The sequence below is a fragment of the Geotrypetes seraphini genome, chromosome 1 (assembly GCF_902459505.1).
Source record: "Geotrypetes seraphini chromosome 1, aGeoSer1.1, whole genome shotgun sequence".
Lineage (NCBI taxonomy): Eukaryota > Metazoa > Chordata > Amphibia > Gymnophiona > Dermophiidae > Geotrypetes > Geotrypetes seraphini.
In genome coordinates, this window is record NC_047084.1 from 473,131,831 (window position 1) to 473,146,676 (window position 14,846).

At 46.8% G+C, this 14,846-nt stretch overlaps 1 protein-coding gene across 1 annotated transcript in view; it reads right to left on the reverse strand.

Annotated features, from left to right (window-relative positions):
* Positions 1-14,846, reverse strand: part of SMC5 (structural maintenance of chromosomes 5) — a 210,377-nt gene that overhangs the window by 80,607 nt on the left and 114,924 nt on the right. The window contains exon 15 of the mRNA XM_033924682.1: positions 5,322-5,491. Coding sequence (XP_033780573.1) covers positions 5,322-5,491 — 170 coding nt within the window. The remainder of the gene's footprint in view (positions 1-5,321; positions 5,492-14,846) is intronic.

Genomic DNA, 14,846 nt, shown 5'->3' on the forward strand with positions numbered 1-14,846 from the left:
AGGGGGGACAGTGCACGGAAGTCAGGGGGGGTGAACGGAGAGTCGGGACAGCGCACGGAAAGTCAGGGCGGGCGAAAGGAGCGTCGGGCAGCATGCGCGGTATACCCGTGAGCGCGGTATACCAAAGTTTTTGTACATATCATCGTGGTTTCTGCGCGCTATACCCGTGTGCGCGTTTTATACGGGTGCGCGTTATTTGCGTGAAAATACGGTATGTGTGCACTTGGTGTAAAGAACTCCTGGCTCTCAAAAAATGAATTTGAAGGCTAAATGGGCAGAATCAGAGGCTGAGATAATAAGGAATGCTTGCTATCTTGCTTGCTTGGTGCAACATTGGTGGTCTTCATGCATCACCTAGTTGGATATTAGTGCTGAGGAGAAGCCAATTTTTCTGTTATATGGGGGTATCAACCTAATAAGATGCAAGTGGGAGACTCTGGAAGGCAATTAAAGCTTTTAGGTAGAAAGCTGAAATCCAGATCCTCCCAGTTAGAATTCTCAGACATGTTCCTTATTCCATGTGCAGAAACCCAAAGGCAGGTAGAGCATCTGAATAATGCAGGAAAAAGGGATTTAGTTATAAATGGGGTAACATTTTGAAGAAGGGGGAACCCATTCCAAAAAGATAGGCCATCTTAACTAGTGTAGAACCCAGCTACTGGTGTTAACATTTAAAAGAAGACAGTGACTTTTGAAGCAAACTGTATGGAAAGCCAATAATAGCTTAGAAGCACATGGTTCAGTGCTGGATATCTTTAAAAAATTCAGATAAAAAGCTAATGTTAGAATACTCCAGTAGAAAAGTTGTTATAAAGACTGAAGTAGCCCAAGTACATTTAAATAAAGAACAGATAAAGATAAAAGATTTCAAAGTTATCCAATCAATTGTTAGTTTATGAATACAAATGTAGAGAGAGTGATAAACATATTTAATAATAATAATAGTTTATTTTTATATACTGCTAAACCATTAGTTCATGGCGGTTCACAACAATAGTTCACCGGGCATTGGAAATACAAAGTCATAGGGCATTGATTAAGAATAGAAATTAAATAATTCAGAATAATAAAACATTAAGCAAAGAAGTTTTCAGCATCATAAAACTATTAAAAATAGAAATTTCTCAATTCAATTGACAGTACAAATAATAAAAAAATCAAATAGGAAGTTAGATGGGTTTGTAGACTAAAGATTAACATCAATTCTGTATTTCATATTTTTTAAATAGATAAGTTATAAGATCTTTCTGAAACTGATAATAAGTAAGGAAAGGGGAAATAAGGACATTCAAACATGAATTCATTACTCCGGCCTGGAATGCCAAGGTCCTATCCAAAAATTTTTTGTTGTGCCATTTTTTTACTGAGGGAAAAGAAAACCAACCTGTTCTTCGGATGTTTTTATTAATAGTAAAAAAAAAAATCTAAAATGGGAAGAAAGATAAGATGGTGCTAAACCAAATAAGATCTTAAAGCAAATACAGCCAAATTTGAATAGTACTCTAGCTTCGAATGGCAACCAGTGAAGTTTTTGGTAATATAAGCTGATATGATCATGTTTTTTAAGATTAAAAATCAGACAAACTGCTGTATTTTGTATTATTCTCAATCGACTGATTGTTTTTTTTATAAGAACCTAAGTAAATAATGCAGAGATAGTATTTTGGTATAATACAATTGATATCCTTTTGTTTACTGGTACAGTCTTCTATCTTAGTATTCTCGATTATTGTAACATTATATATCTAGGTGCTTACAAGAAAATTTTCAAAAAATTGAGAGTGATTCAGAATACTGCCGTTCGCCTCATTTTTGGTTTAAAAAAATGGGAACATATCACTCCTTTTTATTTGAAACTCCATTGGTTGCCGATAGAGTCGAGAATTCTGTTCAAATTTTTTTGTATTTGTTATAAATCAGTTTCGGGTTTCTTACCAGGTTATCTTGCGTCTCATTTTTCTTTGAGTCACGCCAAAAAGACCACATGTAGAGTGCACTTGTTTTCATATCCCTCCATAAAATCCTGTCGTTATAAGAAGCTCCTTGAGAGAACCCTCTCATTTCAAGCCGCTAAATTGAATGTATGGCTTGGAAAAATTATGTTAGAGGTCTCTTCCTATCTTGATTTTAGAAAATTGTTAAAGACTCAACTCTTTGATAGGCTGCTATCTTAATGCATTCTGCTTCATTTTTTCAATCAAGTTCCTTATATTCAACTTGATATATTTTATCTGTTCTATATATTACTTCTTTCCCTGCCAGTCCGGTATTTTCTGCATTATATTGTAAATGCTTTCTGTCTTTATCTGTTTTTAAGTCCATTATTCTAATTTGTATTTTATCTGTATCCCATGTATTAGCTCACCTTGTTGTGAACCGCCTAGAACTTTTTTGGTACGACGGTATATAAAAATAAAATAATTATTAATATCCTTGTCTAAAGGGTATGAATGACTTGGTGGAGGAGTGGCCTAGTGGTTAGAGCAGCTGCCTCAGCACCCTGAGGTTGTGAGTTTGATTCTAACTACAGCTTCTCGTGACTCTGGGCAAGTCACTTAATACTTCATTGCCCCAAGTAAACTGCTTTGATTATGTAAAAAACCATATAGAAAAAGTAGTATATACAGGCCTATCCCCATCCACTTTACTTGGTGTCTTAACTCCAGAAATAAGCACTGGTGGTAATGCAAACAAGGGCAGGTCCAGAAAACGGCAGTGTACAAATGGATTAAATGTTTTTCTGAGGAGAGAGAAAGCATCACTGATGAAGAAAGGTCAGGGTGGCCAGTAACGAGCAGAACTGACAAAAACATTGCAAAAAATCTGTCGAATTGTGTGTCAAAATCATCAGCTGATTGTGAGAAGCATAGCAGACCAAGTAAACATCAACAGAGAAACAGGAAGACCTTAAATGAAAATCTTGGCATGAGAAAGGTGTGCGCAAAAATGGTCCCAAAGGAGCTCACCAATGAACAAAAGCAAAGGAGAATCAAAGTTTGCCAAGTCCTTTTGGGCTGTGTTATCACTGGCAATGAAACATGGATGTACCAATATGACACGGAAACAAAACGTCAAATCTGTTTTTTAAGTTCAAATCTGTTTAGGTTATCAGAGGGATTGCTCATTATGAATTTGTATCAACTAAATAAACAGTTAACCATATTTACTATTTGGAAGTGCTGAAAAGGCTGCGTGAAAAAGTTAAGACAAAAACGACCTAATCTTTTCACCATAACTCATGGCTCTTGCATCACGACAATGCACCAGCTTACATAGCACTGTCCGTGAGGGAGTTTTTAGCCATAAAAACAAATAAACTGTATTGGAACACCCTCCTTCCTCACCTGATCTAGTCCCCAATAACTTTTTTCTTTACCCGAAGATAAAGGAAATATTGAAAGGAAGACATTTTAATGACATTCAGGACATCAAGGGTAATACATAGAAACATGATGGCAGATAAAAGCCAAATGGCTCATCCAGTGTGCCCATCCGCAGTAACCATTATCAATTCCTCTCTCTAAGAGATCCCATGCTTTCTTGAATTCACAACGACAGGTCTGATGGGTATTCCAGAAAAAGAGTTTCAAAATTGCTTTGAAGGGTGGACTAGGTGCTCATGTTAGTGCATAGCTTCTCGAGGGGAGTACTTTGAAGGTGACAGTAGTAATATTCAGCAATGAGGTATGTAGTAACTTTTTCTAGGATGAAGTTGCAAACTTAATTGTCATAGTTCGTATGTAAAATGGAAGGGCTAACATGCAGCTAATATTGCACCCATATGTCTAAAAATTGAAAATGGGTCAATGAAGTACCTGAATTTGTCAGAACATACATGCCCAAATATAAATATAACCAGAGTGCTGAAATTCCGATATAAGTAAAATGTGGCTTGAAGGACAATCCAGTGAAGGAGAGCCCACTGCCACGTCCCTACAGCCTCCTGACACATACCACACATAAACCATTGCAACCCTATTGTCTATTTGAATGAGAACAGGTTGGTTCTGTAGCTGATCTCTGAAAGCCTTTAGAGTGCTCCATATAACTCTTAACTCCATGAGGTTGATGTGAATTTCTGTTGTTAACACCTTCTGAGGAGGTGGAATTTGGAATGGGAGACTCAGGGTCAGACTGGAATGAATGGTCCACCAGAGAAGAGATTGACTCAATTCTGGAGGAATGCTGATGGCATCCAAGAGGTTCCCAGCAGCCTGAGGCCACTGAGAAGCTAGTGTCCACTGAGCTTCTTCCTAATAGAGATATGCCACTGACGTTACATGTACTATTGAGGCCATGTGGCCTATCATTTCAACATGTGCCAAGCAGGTTCCTATTCAGAAATTGGAGTACATAGCAGCCCTGCTGGATACTTGCAAGCTCGGGCTTATATGCCCCTAGTGAGATTAGACACCTTAGTAAGCTTAGTAACAATTTTGGACCTGCGAGTCCAGAGTTACTAAGGTGTCTAATCTCGCTAGGGGCATATAAGCCCGAGCTTGCAAGTATCCAGCAGGGCTGCTATGTACTCCAATTTCTGAACAGGCACCATTAGGAATAGGAGCAGGACCAAGGCACCCAATGCAACCACTGTGTGTGTCCATAACCAAAATGACCTCATTACACTGGGTTAATCTTTTGAAGCCACTGGGGATCTTCTTGGACATCGCAAAAAGTATCGTGGCTAAATTAAACTCCTTAATGATGAGCAAAAAAAAGGGACAGGCTCAAACTGAAATCATGTCTCTGGTCAAAAAGTAAGCTAGAAAAATATATGGGAAGGGAAAAAAATTAAAATTTTGAAGGAAAGGAGAAATAAAATGAAGAAAACCTGAGGAGCAGGAACCAATATGCGCACAAAAAATTTCCAAGGAGAGAAAAGAAGAATACGTCCTCTCAACTCCACAGAAACAGTAAGACTGAGGGACCTCTGCTCGCTCACTGAGTGGAAAGCCACCTGCACATGCGCGGTATGGCACCATTTGAACTTTCTATTTTTAAAGCTAGTAAGATCTGTGCCAGGTTTCCTCGGATGGCATCACTCAGCTGTGAGAATTACTGGTCTACTTGTCCTCAGAGAATACTCTTTCATGAAAAGGGTTTTGAACGCATGGAACAGTCTCTTTATGGAGGTGTTGGAGACAAAAAGCATATCTGAACTCAAGAAAGCTTGGGACAAGTATATTGGATCTCTAAGAGAGAAGAAGGTATAGTAGATGGCATTTATAGGCAAACTAAATATGCCATTTGACCTTTGTAAGACTTCAATTTTTTCTGTTTCTATGTTACATAAATACAACTTTTCAATCACAAATATTTACCTGTCATATTTGGTGCTAATCTTCTGTTCCAGCTGTCTCTTTTTTGCATTCATATCTAGAAGTTCTTTTTTCCGCTTTCTCAGTTCATTGTCTCTGTGTTCCAGATGTCTCTGTCTTTCGGATAAGGTTGTTAATTGAGACTTCAACTGGTTTGACTTCAAAGTAATTTCCTATAATAGGCAGGCATAAACGCATATGACACGGTGTCAAATTACATTTCTTTTGTGAAACAACTGTTGATAACATGGCCACTCCTCTCACTAGCATGCTTGTCTTTTCTTCTTTACTTGTCTTTTCCTCTTTACTTTATAGATTTGTATTTCATTCCCCCTTACCTAATGTTATGAGTATGTTAAACTTGATTGTAATTTTGTATTGTTTTTTATTTTTAAGTATTCTTATTTATTGTATTGTCACCCATCAAATGTAATTTTAAACTGTACATCGCTTAGAAGTATGATTAAGCGATTAATCAAAAAAATTATTAAACTTGAAACTTGATCCTTGCAAGACAATACTTTACGAAGGGATGCTGAAAAGTTCTCAGCCCAACCAAGAAGGAAATGACATGGAGCCATGAAACTTACAAGTTATTCCACATTTTCACTTCTAAGTTCAACATACTTGGCACATCTGATGTCTGGTCACTGAAATACTGCTCTGCTGCTGCAATCACCTCCAAATCACTCAAAAATTGTCACCCTTTCAAACTCTTTTTAATATGGTTTGTAAACAGAAAATAGTCAGATGGAGCAAGATCTGGTGAGTAGGGTGGATGATCTATGCACTGAAACCCCAACTGCGTCAAAACATCCATCGTCTTACAAAAAGAGAACTCCTTTTCGCAGCTTCCCTCTCCTTTTTTCTTTCAAAACTTCCTTTAACCGACATAGCAAGCAAGTTACAGTGCCATTAACTGTTTAGCCCCTTGGAAGATAGCCAGTCATTACAACATTTTCCTGATCCCAAAACACTGTGACCATGACCTTTTCCTGCTAACCTTTGGGTCTTGAATTTCCTTGGCCTTGAAGAACTTGAGTGCATGGACTGTTGTTTTGTCTCAGGATCATAATGATGTGATCATGTTTCAACAGTAACTAGTCGTTCCAAAAAGTTGGCACCAGTGCACCGAAAATGCTGCAAAATCAACTTGGAAGTGTCCACTCCGTTTCTCGTCAGCATTTAAACATTTGGGCAGCCACTTGGCTGACAGCTTCTACATACCCAGCTGCTCGTGGATTATACACCCAACATGTTCCCTAGATATCTGCAGCGTTTCAGCAATTGTTTTATCTGATATTTGCCTATCTGTCAAAATCAGGTTATGATCAACAATTTCAGGAGTTGATACCGTTTTGAGCCCTACTACTACTACTACTACTATTTATTATTTCTATAGTACTGAAAAGATGTACGCAGCGGTGTAAATTTTAACATACAACAGACAGTCCCTTCTCAGAAGAGCTTATAATCTAATTTAGACAGGACATTACAGGGTTGGGAAGATTAAGGTAGAGGAAATGATACAGTGGGTATAGATATCTGAGAGCAGTGAATTGGAGTTAAGAGTTGAAAGCGGTTTTAAAGCAGTGGGCCTTTAGCTTGGATTTGAATACTTCCAGGGACGGAGCACGACGTATTGATTCAGGTAGCCTGTTTCAGGCATACGGTGCTGCAAGAAAGAAGAGACAGAGTCTGGAGTTGGCAGTGGAAGAGAAGGGTACAGATAAGAGGGGCTTGCCCGACAAGTAGAGATCATGGGGGGGGGGAGATAAGTGAGGAGAGATATCAGGGGGCTTCAGAGCGAATGCACTTGTAAGTCAGTAAGAGGAGTTTAAACTGTATTTGGAAATGGACGGGGAGCCAATGAAGTGACTTGAGAAGAGGGGTAATGTGAGACTAGCGGCTTTCACAGAAATATGAGTCGCACAGAAGAATTTTGAACGGATTGAAGGGGCGAGAGACGGGTGTGCAGGAGGCCCGAGAGAAGTATGTTGCAGTAGCTTAAGCGCAAGGTAATGAGAGCGTGGACAAGGGTTTTGGTAATGTGTTCAGAGAGAAGAGGATAGATTTTGGTAATATTATAAAGGAAGTGACAGGATTTGGTGGTTTGTTGGATATGAGCAGAGAAGGAGAGAGAGGAGTCATCCCAAGGTTGCGAGCTGACGAGACAGGGAGGAGAAATAGAGAACAGCGAGAGGGGGGAGGTGAGTTTAGGTGGAAAGATAAGTTCAGTTTCAGCCATATTCAGTTTGAAATGGCGGCAAGACATCCAAGCAGCAATGTCGGACAGGCAGGCTGAAATTCGGGCCTGAACTCCTGTATTGATATCCGGCGTGGAGAGGTAGATCTGGGAGTCGTCAACATAGAGGTGATATTGAAAACCATGAGAGGAGATCAGCTTACCAAGAGAACAAGTATACTGTATATGGAAAAGAGGAGAAGGCCCAGGACAGAGCATTTGGGTACGCCAATAGACAGCAGGATGGCGGCGGAGGAGGATCCACCATAACATATGCTGAAGGTACGATGAGAGAGATAGGAAGAAAACCAGGAGAGAGCAGAACCCTAGAATCCCAGCGAGGACAACGTATTGAGAAGGAGGCGGTGATCAACAGTGCAGAAGGAGGCAGACAGATGAGAAGAATGAGGATAGAGTAAAGACCATTGGATTTGGCCAGGAACAGGTCATTAGAGACTCTGGCAAGGGTAGTTTCTGTACATTGGAGAGGGCGAAAGCCTGACTAAAGCGGGTCAATAATATTATTTGAAGAAAGGAAGTTAAGGCAAGGCGGTGAACCGCACGTTCGAGTAATTTGGATAGGAAGGGGAGGAGGGAGATAGGGCGGTGGTTGGAGGGAGATGTAGGGTCTAGCAAGGGCTTTTTAAGGAGGGGTGTAATTACAGCATGTTTGAAGACATCAGGAACTGTAGCAGTGGAGAGTGAAAGGTTGAGGATGTAACAAATGGAAGAGATTATAGCGGGAGCGATGGACGTGAGTAGGCAGGTAGGAATCGGATCAGAGACCTTTCTGTATCTTTGGTATCAAAATCTCTATGCTGAAAGTTTGCACTCTTCTTCACTGTGGAGTATGATAGGCATTTGTCATTCAGTGTTTGCATCATACATTCACGGATTTCCTTTGGAGTTTTCTTCTGCAAGAATAGGAACTTCATGATGGCTCGGAGATCTACACTTGAAAATTTCACACTTTTTGTTTACATGGTCAATCGATGATCTGAAATAATGTCATAACATAGCATTATGATTCTGCAAATTGGCACTTTGCAAAAAGCACAGTTACTTACCGTAACAGGTGTTATCCAGGGACAGCAGGCATATATTCTCACATGTGGGTGACGTCATCTACGGAGCCCCGGCGCGGACAGCTTTTCAAGCAAACTTGATTGAAGTTTCAAGTTTGCACACTGCACCACGCATGTGCATGCCTTCTCGCCCACTAGAGGGCGCATCCCACCTCGTGGTCCTCAGTTCCATAACTAGCAAGGAAGCCATCCCCGGGGAGGCGGGCGGGTTGTGAGAATATATGCCTGCTGTCCCTGGATAACACCTGTTACGGTAAGTAACTGTGCTTTATCCCAGGACAAGCAGGCATGATATTCTCACATGTGGGTGACCTCCAAGCTAACCAAAACAGGGCAGGTGGGAGGATGGCAATTTAGGAAAACAGATTTTGCAACACTGACTGGCCAAACCGGCCGTCACTCCTGGATAGAGTGTCCAGACAGTAATGAGAGGTGAATGTATGAACCGAAGACCAAGTGGCAGCCTTACATATGTCCTCCATCGGAGTGGATCGGAGAAAGGCTATTGAAGCTGCCATTGCTCGGACCTTGTGCCCCGTGACTCGACCCGGGGGAGGAAGGCCAGCCTGAGCGTAGCAAAAGGAAATGCAAGCGGCCAACCAGTTAGACAGAGTGCGCTTGGAAACTGGATGCCCTAATCGATTGGGATCGAAGGACAAAAACAATTGAGGAACCTTCCGATGAGACCTGGTGCGTTGAAGATAATATGCCAACGCCCTCTTACAGTCAAGCGTGTGAAGCGCCGTCTCGCCAGGATGGGAGTGGGGCTTCGGGAAGAACACAGGAAGGACAATGGACTGATTGAGGTGGAAGTCAGAAACAACTTTAGGTAAAAACTTAGGATGGGTGCGGAGAACCACCTTGTCGTGATGAAAGACAGTGAAAGGAGGGTCCGCAACCAAGGCTTGCAACTCCCCAATCCGCCTGGCGGAGGTGAGGGCAATCAGAAACACCGCCTTCCAAGTCAGAAATTTCAAGAGGGACTTGTTGAGTGGCTCAAAAGGGGGTTTCATCAGTTGAGCCAGAACCACATTCAAATTCCACACGACAGACGGAGGCTTAAGAGGGGGACAAACCCTGAGTAACCCTTTCATGAAGCGTGTCACCAAGGGATGGAGTGACAGAGGGCGTCCATCCAGAGGTTGGTGGAAAGCAGAAATCGCACTGAGATGAACCCGCACCGAAGTGGTTTTCAAGCCAGAGCGCGATAAATGAAATAAATAGTCTAAAACCGAGGATACCGGAACTGATACCGGATCCAGGTGAAAAGACGAACACCAGGTGGAAAACCTGGTCCATTTCTGCGCATAGCAAAGCCTCGTCGAGATCTTGCGGGAGGCTTCCAACACCTCCCTCACCGATTGAGACAGGTCCGGAGGAGTCAGGGAACAAGAAACCAGGCTGTCAGGTGCAATGACTGCAGATTGGGATGTAACATGGATCCTTGACTCTGAGACAGCAGAGAAGGAGAGACAGGCAGGGGAAGAGGCTCCCTGGCACTGAGCTGGAGCAGCAGGGAGAACCAGTGCTGCCGCGGCCACCGAGGTGCTATGAGAATCATCGTGGCCGTGGACGATTTTAGGTGTACCAACGTTCGCATGATCAGAGGGAACGGAGGGAATGCATACAGGAACCTCCCTTCCCAGTCGAGTAGGAAGGCATCCGCTTCCAGACGGTCCTGCGAGTACATCCGAGAACAATATAGTGGTAGTTTGTGTGTCTCCGGAGAGGCAAACAGATCCACCTGTGGCGTTCCCCAGCGAGCGAAAACCTCGCGCAGAACTGCTGAGTGTAGAGTCCACTCGTGCGGTTGCAGAAGTCGACTGAGTTTGTCCGCCAGGCAATTCCGTTCTCCTTGGATGTAGACCGCCCGGAGGAAGATGTTCCGGGAGGCCGCCCACTCCCAAAGGCGAAGAGCCTCGGAACAGAGGGGCCAAGACCCCGTTCCCCCCTGCTTGTTCACATAGTACATTGCCACCTGATTGTCCGTGCGGACGAGGACCACCTGGTCCTGCAATATGTGAACGAAGGCTCGAAGTGCTAGGAAGATGGCCCGCAGCTCTAGCACGTTGATATGACACTGACGGTCTTCTGCCGACCACAGGCCCTGCGTGCGAAGACCGTCGAGATGGGCTCCCCACGCGTACTCCGAGGAGTCCGTGGTCAGGACCTTGCGAAAAGGCGGAGTGCGGAACAATAGCCCCATGGACAGATTTGAAGAGTCTGTCCACCAACGCAGCGATTTCCGCAAAGGCGGAGTCACCGAAATGAGGCGAGACACCGGGTCGCACTCCTGACGCCACTGGGACGCGAGGGTCCACTGAGGGATCCTCAGATGTAGCCTCGCAAACGGCGTGACATGTACCGTCGAGGCCATATGGCCCAGCAGCATCATCATGTACTTGGCCGACACCCTCGATAGTTGAGAGACCTGGCGGCTCATCCGTACCAAGGCTTCCAACCGCTGGGTCGGCAGGTAGGAGCGTAGGCGCACCGTGTCCAGCACCGCACCTATGAATTGAAGAGACTGAGTCGGCCTCAACTGAGACTTTGGAAAGTTTATCTCGAACCCGAGAGTTTGCAGGAAGGCAATAGACTGTCGGGTCGCTGAGATAACCCCCTCCCTGGTCGGGGCTTTGATGAGCCAATCGTCCAGGTAAGGGAACACATGGAGTCCACGTGACCTGAGGGCTGCCGCAACCACCACCATGCACTTCGTGAATACTCGTGGGGACGCGGCCAGGCCGAAGGGCAGTACCCTGTACTGGAGGTGGAGGTCCCCCACCTGGAATCGTAAGAATCTTCGACAGGCGGGGTGCACCGGAACATGGGTGTATGCTTCCTTCAGGTCGAGGGAGCACATCCAGTCCCCTTCCTCCAAGAGGGGATACAAAACCGGGAGAGATAGCATTCGAAACTTCTCCCGGGCCAGGAATTTGTTGAGCTTCCTGAGGTCCAGTATGGGGCGCAGGTCCCCGGTCTTTTTTGGGACCAAAAAGTAGCGGGAGTAAAACCCCGTACCCCACTGGTCCTTGGGGACCGGCTCGACCGCCCGAAGCTTCAAGAGGGCTTTGGCTTCGGTTATAAGGGTCGGTAGCTGCGAACGGTTGCAGGGGACTAAACTTGGGGGACTGTCCGGCGGCGAGGACACAAAGTTGAGCGAGTAGCCCTCGGAGACGATCCGGAGCACCCAAGCGTCTGAGGTAATCCCGGTCCATGCCTCCCGGAAGGACCGAAGACGCCCCCCGATAGGCAGGGGTTCCTGTGAAAGTGCGGAGGGGAACCCGCCCCGTCCGCTCAGCCCGTCAAAAGGAAGGCGCGGGCTTAGAAGGGCCCTGCGCCGGGGCTTGGGTTTGTCCCACTCTGCCTCGCTGAGACGGACATCTCGGAGGTGGTCTCGAGAAAGCCGGGGTCGACTTCTGAGGGTATCGGCGCGGCGGAGGCCGAAAAGGTTTCTGCGGCGGGGGCCTAGGTTTGGGGCGGACCAGGGATGCTAGAGAGCGCTCCTGCTCCGACAAGCGCTTGGTCGCCGCATCCAATGACTCGTCAAATAACTCGGACCCCACACAAGGCAAGTCTGCAAGGCGTTCCTGCAGGTTTGGGTCCATGTCGAGGGTGCGAAGCCAGGCCAAGCGGCGCATGGCCACTGCGAGGGCCGACACCCTCGAAACCAGCTCAAAGGCGTCGTACACTGCATGGAATAGGTACAACCTCAATTGAGACAGGTTGGACATAAACTTATCGAATCCTGCTCTTTGGGAGTCCGGTAACGAGTTTCGATATTGAGGAAGGTCCTTCACCATACCACGCAAATAGGAGGAAAAGGTGAAGGCATAATTTAGAACCCTGGTGGCCATCAGGGAATTTGAATAGAGGCGACGGCCAAACTTGTCCAGGGTCCGCCCCTCCCTGCCTGGTGGAACCGCCGCAGAAACCCGTGAGGGCTGTGATTTTTTAAGAGCAGACTCCACCAGAAGAGATTGGTGTGAGAGCTGCGCCTTATCGAACCCTTTAGGGGGAATCGTCCTATACTTCGATTCCATTTTTGAAGGTACAGACGTGACTGTAAGAGGGTTTGACAAGTTCTTCAGCCAGGTTTGCAGAAGGACACTGTTGAGAGGGAGTCTAGGCACCTCTCTAGGAGGAGTGGGGAGGTCCTGTTCCTCCAAAAATTCTTTGGAATACCGAGAACCTACCATCAGGTCAATCCCCAGGGCTTGGGCCATGTCCTGAACGAAGGATGAAAATGAGGACGGCCTAGCCTGGGGAGACGGGGTTCTCGACCGCCCCACCGAGGAGAGGGGGGAGGCCTCATGGGAATAATGAGGATCCCTAACAGATCCCGAATCCCAGGATCCCCTCTCCAGGGCCCTCGAGGGGGAAGGGGAAATTATCCTCCTCGCAGAACCCTTGGGTGAGGACCCCGGGGTTCGTGGGACACTCTCCCGTTTCCTCGGCGAGGCGGCTCGGGAAGACTTCCCACGAGGTGAGCGGAGGAGCCTCGGGTTGTCGAGGCGCAACTCCGACACCTGCAGCGCCTCGCCCCCGAACGACGAGGAACGGTCACGCCGAGGCGAGCCTCGGGGCCGCTTAGACTTCCTCGATCGGCGCCCCGTCCGAGGTCGCGTCGAGGGCGAGGCGTGCCGGGAAGACCCGGAGGAAGAGGAGGAAAGACGGCGCACTCTGCGCAACTTTTCCTTGGGCCTTACACTCCACTCAGGGGGTTCCCCCGAGGTCGAGGTCAGGGGCGGGGCCGAGACCGAGGTGAACGGGGCCACAGTACCCGAGACCGAGGTCGCCGAGGCCGGGGCTCCCGCGGTCGAGGGGGCCGAGGCCGGGGCCTCCGAGACCGAAGGCGCCCCGGCCGAGGTCGAGGCCGCCGGAACCGCAGCACGTTGCAACACTTCCAGGGCTCCCGACAGCTCCGATGAGATCAGAGCTCGGAGGAGGTCCTGGAAGGCCGGAATCCCCACGAAGGTGGGGAGTTCCGAGTCCGGGGCACACTCCCTGGAGGGCGACCTCGGTCTCGAGTATTCCCTCGGGGTGTGCGGAGTCGAGGTCCGATGCGGGGCCGGGGTCGACCCACCCGCCTTGGCCTGACTCGAGGATGGCTTCTTTGCTGAAGGGGATGGAACAGAGGACTTACCCGAAGCTGGCTTCACTGACGACGCCTTCGAGGAAGAGGGCCGAGGCGAGGCCGAGGCCCCCGAGGACGCCGAGGCCGAGGTCAAGGCCGGGGCCGAAGCCGAGGCCGACGTCGAGGCCTTAGGCGCGTCGACGGCGAACAATTCCGCCATTCTGGCCTTACGGCGACGGAGGGCCCTGTTTTGGAAGGTAGCACAGCGATCACACGACTCTGTCGGATGTTCGGGCCCAAGACAGACAATGCACCACCGGTGAGGGTCAGTGATGGAAAGCAACCTCTCACACCGGCTGCACTTTTTGAATCCCGTAACAGGACGGGACATCCACGAAGAAAAAGAAGAAGGCCGGGAACGTACCGACGTCCCGCGGCCACGGCTTCCGGGAGCCCCCGGAGCCCAACGAAAAACGAAATACTTTTTTTTTTTTTTTTTGAAAAAGAACCGAAAAGAAAAACAGCACCGCGAACTAATTCGATGGAGAAAACAAACTAAAACGCGGCAGCTAGAAGGCAAAACACTGGAGCTCAGATCCACAGGGCTTTCTTGCTCCGCGGAAAAAATTGAACTGAGGACCACGAGGTGGGATGCGCCCTCTAGTGGGCGAGAAGGCATGCACATGCGTGGTGCAGTGTGCAAACTTGAAACTTCAATCAAGTTTGCTTGAAAAGCTGTCCGCGCCGGGGCTCCGTAGATGACGTCACCCACATGTGAGAATATCATGCCTGCTTGTCCTGGGATAATAATATAACACTCTTTTCAACCACAGTGGCAAAATAACACTCAGAATTTAGGAAGTTGGTTGGGCTGGGAACTTTTCAGCACCTCTTCGTAGAGCCAGCAGGCAAAAGTTTTTGCTTTAGCTAGGGTAACCAGGTTACCCATTCCAAAAGGGAGACTTTTTGGCCAGTCCTGGATTTCTGTGAACCTCATCCTGGTGCTTTATAGGACCTGCAGCACTAATTTCAATGGATAGAATCAAGAACTACAAATACTACACTGCTTTGAGATGTAATTTTAAAATCATGACTGGCCAAAAAGTCTCTTCTGGAATGAG